This window comes from Cebus imitator, unplaced genomic scaffold (genome assembly GCF_001604975.1).
Source record: "Cebus imitator isolate Cc_AM_T3 unplaced genomic scaffold, Cebus_imitator-1.0 Scaffold93, whole genome shotgun sequence".
Taxonomy (NCBI): Eukaryota; Metazoa; Chordata; class Mammalia; order Primates; family Cebidae; genus Cebus; species Cebus imitator.
In genome coordinates, this window is record NW_016107408.1 from 6,101,634 (window position 1) to 6,107,756 (window position 6,123).

The following is a 6,123-nucleotide window of genomic DNA, read 5'->3' on the forward strand; positions in this document are numbered from 1 at the left end:
GATGAACTTTTCTCTCGTTACCCAGGCTGAAGTGCAATGGCACAATCTCAGCTCACTGCAACTTCTGCCTTCTAGGTTCATGCAGTTCTCCTGCCTCAGCCTCCCCAGTAGCTGGGATTACAAGTGCCAGCCAGTATGCCAGGCTATTTTTCTATTTTTAGTAGAGACAGGGTTTCGTCATGTTGGCCAGGCTGGTCTTGAACTCCTGACCTCAGGGGATCCACCTGCCTCGGCCTCCCAAAGTGCTGAGATTACAGGCATGGGCCTCCGCCTGCAACCGAATTTTTGTATTTACTTTAGTAGAAGCAGGATTTCACCATATTAACCAGGCTGGTCTTGAATTCCTGACCTCAAGTGATATGCCCACCTCAGCCTCCCGAAGTGTTAGGATTACAGGCATGAGCCAACCAAGGCTGGCAGACATTCTCATATAAGCACTACATTCTAAGCAAAATCTCATGACAAACCTTCAAAAAATCCAATAAATGCTGAAAAATTCACTTACGCCCACCAGGCCACCATTTAATGGAGGTCACAGTAGGACTGTTGAGAATGAACTCCTGGGTTTTAGGGTCATACGTGGCTGTGGTTTCCAAGCCTCGAAGATGAGTTCCTAAGGAGATAAATCACATTGACATCAGGTAAGAAAGAGATGGGAAAGAAAAAAAAAAGCAGAAGGTAAAACTTCCTGCACAGTCCTTTAAACTCTCGTATCTCAGAGAAAAAGAAAATCTAACAAAAAACACCTGCAGATGAGCTACAACTGGTTAATAATCAAGATCCCGAATTTCCCATACTATCTGATGGTTTCCAATTAAGTTGAAAATGTAAGTGTCATGCGTGTTCCGTTTCTATATTTGATTTGTTACATTTATTTGCAGCAACTAAAGGGAAATATAAAGCAACTTAGAATCACATTTTTAAGATCACAATACATGAATTTAACTGGGGTGTTAACTGTCCTTTTAAACCTATCTCTGAGTTGCAGTATGCCAATTTCAACTCATATGTATTGTATTAACAACACCCATTCAACATTCTAGAATTCTACACTAATGAGAATAAGATAACATGTGAGAGGAAGTCATTTCAGCTAAAATTCTTATAAATTAAAATTTTATTTCAGAATGATTGCTAGAATGGAAAATAAGACCTTTAAACAGTATAATCATTATGGGAGAAATGACCTAGAACATAACTTTAAAAAAATTCCTAAAAACACAACAACAACAAAAAATAAGAAAAAACAAAAACAGAATAAAAAAAAAAAGAAAAAAAAATTCCTAAAGGTCCAACAATAAGGTCTCAATTGACCCTACAGATTTCCAATAGCAGGTCTAACTTAGTCCTAAGCTGGTGCACTCCTTAATGTACCAAGGAAGTGTTTCCAGGTTCATACACATACTGGGATGGACAGGGTCTTATGTTTTAAATCCTAACACAAATATACCAAAATTATTTGAAAAGAGTTATAGAAAAATGTTCTAGGTGGCACTCTCCATGAAAATACTGTACCAAAGCAAATGTTAGGAACCCTTTACCGGTCTGCTTTCACAATGCTAGACCTCATTAAACACTTACACTTTGAAACATTTAGAAGCTTCCAAGCTGAATAACCAACTTAACGTGTGATCCACAACTTTCCTGAGAGGGAGTCAACAAATCAGACACAGACAGCTTTCATCAAAGAAGCAGCTTTTACAGGAAAGGGGTAACATTAAACAGAACAGATAAGGACAAAATGTTTTCAAAAGCACAACTGAAACAAATACTATTCCACTTGTAGTCTCATGAAAATCCTGTAAAATACTACTCAGCACCAAGTAAAAAGCAGCAGCTATATGGAAATAAGAAGCAAGTGGTAGATACACACTAGACCAGTTCTTCTGAAACATCAGAGCAAAAAAAGAGAAGCTATAAGCAAATGAAAGGCAAACGCGGACCAATTCAGAGCAGATGCGAAGAGGAACAACGGCCACCACCAACCCACCCAGGTGCATGAAGAAGGCAGGAGGGGATGGAAAGATCAATGAAAGGTGGAGATACAGAGTCTGAAACCAAAGGCTGGCAAGTTCGGCTTATCTTGATTTTTTCACTCTCTGGCTAAGTCACTTGTAGAACTACTGATTGGCTCAAAGTACAAATAACTCCAAGGCATAAAATGTTACACACTTTGGTTATAAGTACCCATTTCCTGCTTGACAGGTGGTGGGGGAAGAAAAAAAACAACAAAAGAACAGAACAAAACAAACAAAAAAATAAGTACCCATTTCCCTGAAGCAAATCCAAGAGTACACAAACTATTATTTGTATTTCTTCTGGAATTTCAAAAGTTAATTAAGGTATCAGTACTAAAGGTAATCAGACAGTACTGAAGAAAAAAACAGCTTTAGGCTCTATACGCACACAGATTCTACACAGCCTCAGTAACATTGAAATGCCACTTGGTAAATAAGGCCTGACTTGCCATTCTTGACCTTCTGAAGGGGAACTATGGCATAAAAAAAAAGACAATAATTTTATCACTGCAAAGCAGTCTTTATACCAAAACCTGGACTCTTCAAAAAGAGCTCATTTAAAGAGACCATAGAACATTGACACATCATCAATGGCACATGGTGGGCATTCCAATACATGCTAAGTTCACAGGGGCCCGCCCAACCCATTAAGTAGACTGAATACACCATACCATGACCCATCTCTGTCTGGGCATAAGTGCCAATGATCTCCAAGTTCCAGGCGGGCATGAAGAAGCGCTCCTGCTGCTCCGCAGTTGCCTGGTGAAGCAAGGTGGGCAGGAACATGCCCAAGTGAAGATCCAGAGGCTCAGGCCGCCCTCGGTGCACAAAACTTCGAGGAAATACCAAGGATGGGCATTTGAGAGAAGAGTCATCAGGCGTGAGAGAATCAGCAATTTAAACAGAGCAAGGAGAGGAGACAAAAAAAACCTTCTTAAGTATGAATTAGTCGCATGCACTTAATCATAGATGGGAGCACCGTGCCTTTCTGTATTACTTTATAACTCTTGGTAATTTCCATTTTTCCTGAGTCAGCAAGGAGTATGATGACAGGGATTGGTTACTGATTCCAAAGCCAAAGCAACACAAAACCATGCGTGCAAGGCAGAGGAGCCCAGCCCAGGAATTAAATCAAAGGAAATAATGAGAATTTGAGAGGCTGGTGCAAGTGGCTCATGCCTGTAATCTCAGCACTTTGGGAGGCAAAGGTGGTCAGATCACCTGAAGTCAGGAGTTTGAGACCAGCCTGGCCAACAGGGCAAAACCCCATCCCTACTAAAAATACAAAAATCAGCCAAGTGTGGTGGTGTGAGTCAGTAGTCCCAGCTATTCAGGAGGCTGAGGCAGGGAAATCGCTTAAACCTAGGAGGCGGAAGTTGCAGTGAGCTGAGATCACGCCACTGCACTCCAGCCTGGGTGACAGAATAAGACTCTGTCTCAAAAAAAAACAAAATAAGAGAATTTGAAAAGTTGTATAGGGCTCACGGCTATGATCCTAGCACTTTGGGGGGCTGTGGTGGGCAGATCACTTGAGGTCAGGAGTTTGAGACCAGCCTGACCAAGACGCCAGGCTACAAAATTAGCCAGGCGTGATGGCACATGGCTATAATCCCAGCTACTTGGGAGGCTGAGGCAGGAGAATGGCTTGAACCCAGGAGGCGGAGGTTGCAGTGGGCCGAGATCATGCCACTGCACTGCAGCCTGGACAACAGAGCGAGACTGTCTCAACAAAGAAAAAAAAAATTTTTGTAAAGAATGGAGAATTTGCTGGGTGTGGTGGCGTGTGCCTGTAATCCCAGCTATTTGGGATGTTAAGACATGAGAATCCCTTGAGGCCAGGACTTGGAGAACAGAGAATTTGAGTGGTACTGGTACAAGAATTTCCTCTGATGACAGCGAGACAGAATGCAGTAGTTCTCTCAGAGTGACAATCTGACCCCTAGACTAAAGTTTTTCCTCGATGCAATTTCAATAACGCTTCTAGGCTGGGATTTTTTTCTCTTCTGTCTACAGAACATCCAGTGCAGAACCACATTTCTCACATAAGTCTGATAATTTCCTTGCGCTTTTTTTTTTTCAGACAGAGTTTCACTCTTGTTGCCCAGGCTGGAATGCAGTGGTGCAATCTTGGCTCACCGCAAACTCTGCCTCCCGAGTTCAAGCAATTCTCCTGCCTCATCCTCCCTAGTAGCTGGGATTACAGGCATGTACCACCACACCAGGCTAATTTTTCAGTAGAGACAGGATTTCTCCATGTTGGTCAGGCTAGTCTTGAACTCCCGACCTCGGGTGATCCGCCCACCTTGGCCTGCCAAAGTGCTGGGATTATAGGCATTAACCATCTCGACCGGCTCCAACTCTGATCAGTTCATTCAGATTCATCATGTTAAATATTCTGCCATGCTCTACTGAAACAATTTAATACAAAAACTGACAGTGCTCTTCATCCCAATAATTTATTTCAGAAATAAAAGACATGCAATTTCTAGTGAAGACCATAATAACAAGTTACAGATTCATGCATAATAAGCTCTCCATGACAATTATATAGAAGTTATCACTAATGATAATAACCATCTTAGCGTTATTAATTTTAAATCCACGTTCTGGGGTCATCCTTTTCTACTTAAAATGTGCAGGTGACAGGATTCTGTGTGAATTTATTGCCAAGGATAGGAAATTGTTCTACATGCCTTTGCTTTTTTCCACATTACTGGTATTCTGTTTAATTGCCAGTTCCAAATCTGTTAACTCACCATTGCTCTTATCATTCTATGTGTCTTTGAAATGAGCCTACATGATGTTTCAGTTTTTAAATTCCTGTTTGTTCCATGGAAGTTAAGGAGGATAACAACTCAGACAAGGGCTGATCAATGGCTTCTTCCAATCTAGAGGCTGGCCTTTCCACTAAGCAATCACACTTTAGAAAAAGAAAAATCTTGTACAAATTCCTCCACAAAGAAAAAAAATGGACTAGTGCAAAAAAAGAAAAATCTAAGTATATGTGACTGCGTCCCTCATTTTACAGAGAAGAAATTAAGGCTGAGACAGATTAAATGCCTTGCTCAAGGAAAAAAGATAATAGCAAAAAAAGGGCAAGAATCTCGTCAACATGGGAGCTGAGCAAGGGGTACACATGGACATGCAGAATGGAGTAAGAGACATGGGGGCGGGGCACAGTGGCTCGTGCCTGTAATCCTAGCACTTTGGGAGGCTGAGGCAAGTGGTAGCGGGTGCCTTTAACCCCAGCTACTTGGGAGACTGAGGCAGAAGACTCACTTGAACCCAGGAAGCAGAGGTTGCAGTGAGCCATGAGCCATGATAGTGCCACTGCACTCCATCTTCAGCAACAGAGATTCCGTCTCAAAAAACAAAACAAAACAGACATTGGAGGCTTCAGAATGTGGGAGGATGGGAGGGGTCTGAGGCCTGAAAAGTTACATACTGGGTACAGTTTTCACTATTTGGGCAATGGGTACTGCCAAAGCCCAGACTTCAACATTACACAATATGTACATGTAAGGAAATGGTACTTGTACCTGCTAAACCTATTTTTTAAAAAAAGAACCACATCACCTAGACCTGTCTCCTAGCTGGGGAAATTATTGCGTAAGCACAGCATGGACTAAAGACTGACTGTAATGAAGATGCTAAAAAGACATGCTGAAAAAGACAGAGCTGTCCCTGGAAGCACTGAAAATGGAAATTCCACAAGACGTCACCACTGGTGGGGACTAGGAGATAGGTTCACAGGGTCTCTTAGTACTATTTTTCTAACTTCCTATGACACTACAATCATTTCAAAAAAAAAAAAAGGGTGAGGCATGGTGGCTTATGCCTATAATCCTAGCACTTTGGGAGGCTGAGGTGGGCGGATCACCTAAGGTCAGGAGTTCGAGAGGAGCCAGCCTGGCCAACATGGTGAAACCTTGTCTCTACTAAAAATACAAAAAACTAGCTGGGCGTGGTGGCAGGTGGCTGTAATCCCACTAGGGAGGCTGAGGCAAGAGAATCACTGCATCTGGGAGGCAGAGGTTGCAGTGAGCCAAGATTTCACCACTGCATTCCAGCCTGGGAGACAGAGCAAGATTCCATCTCAAAAAAA

General features: G+C 42.2%; 1 protein-coding gene across 3 annotated transcripts in view; it reads right to left on the reverse strand.

Moving 5' to 3' along the window:
• ACOX1 (acyl-CoA oxidase 1) overlaps window positions 1-6,123 on the reverse strand; it is a 30,346-nt gene that overhangs the window by 12,657 nt on the left and 11,566 nt on the right. For 2 of the 3 annotated variants that reach the window (XM_017535800.1, XM_017535802.2), the window contains 2 exons: window positions 2,690-2,850; window positions 506-613 (listed from right to left, as the gene is read on the reverse strand). In XM_017535800.1, coding sequence (XP_017391289.1) covers window positions 506-613; window positions 2,690-2,850 — 269 coding nt within the window. The remainder of the gene's footprint in view (window positions 1-505; window positions 614-2,689; window positions 2,851-6,123) is intronic. The other variant, XM_017535801.2, reaches the window with a different exon arrangement.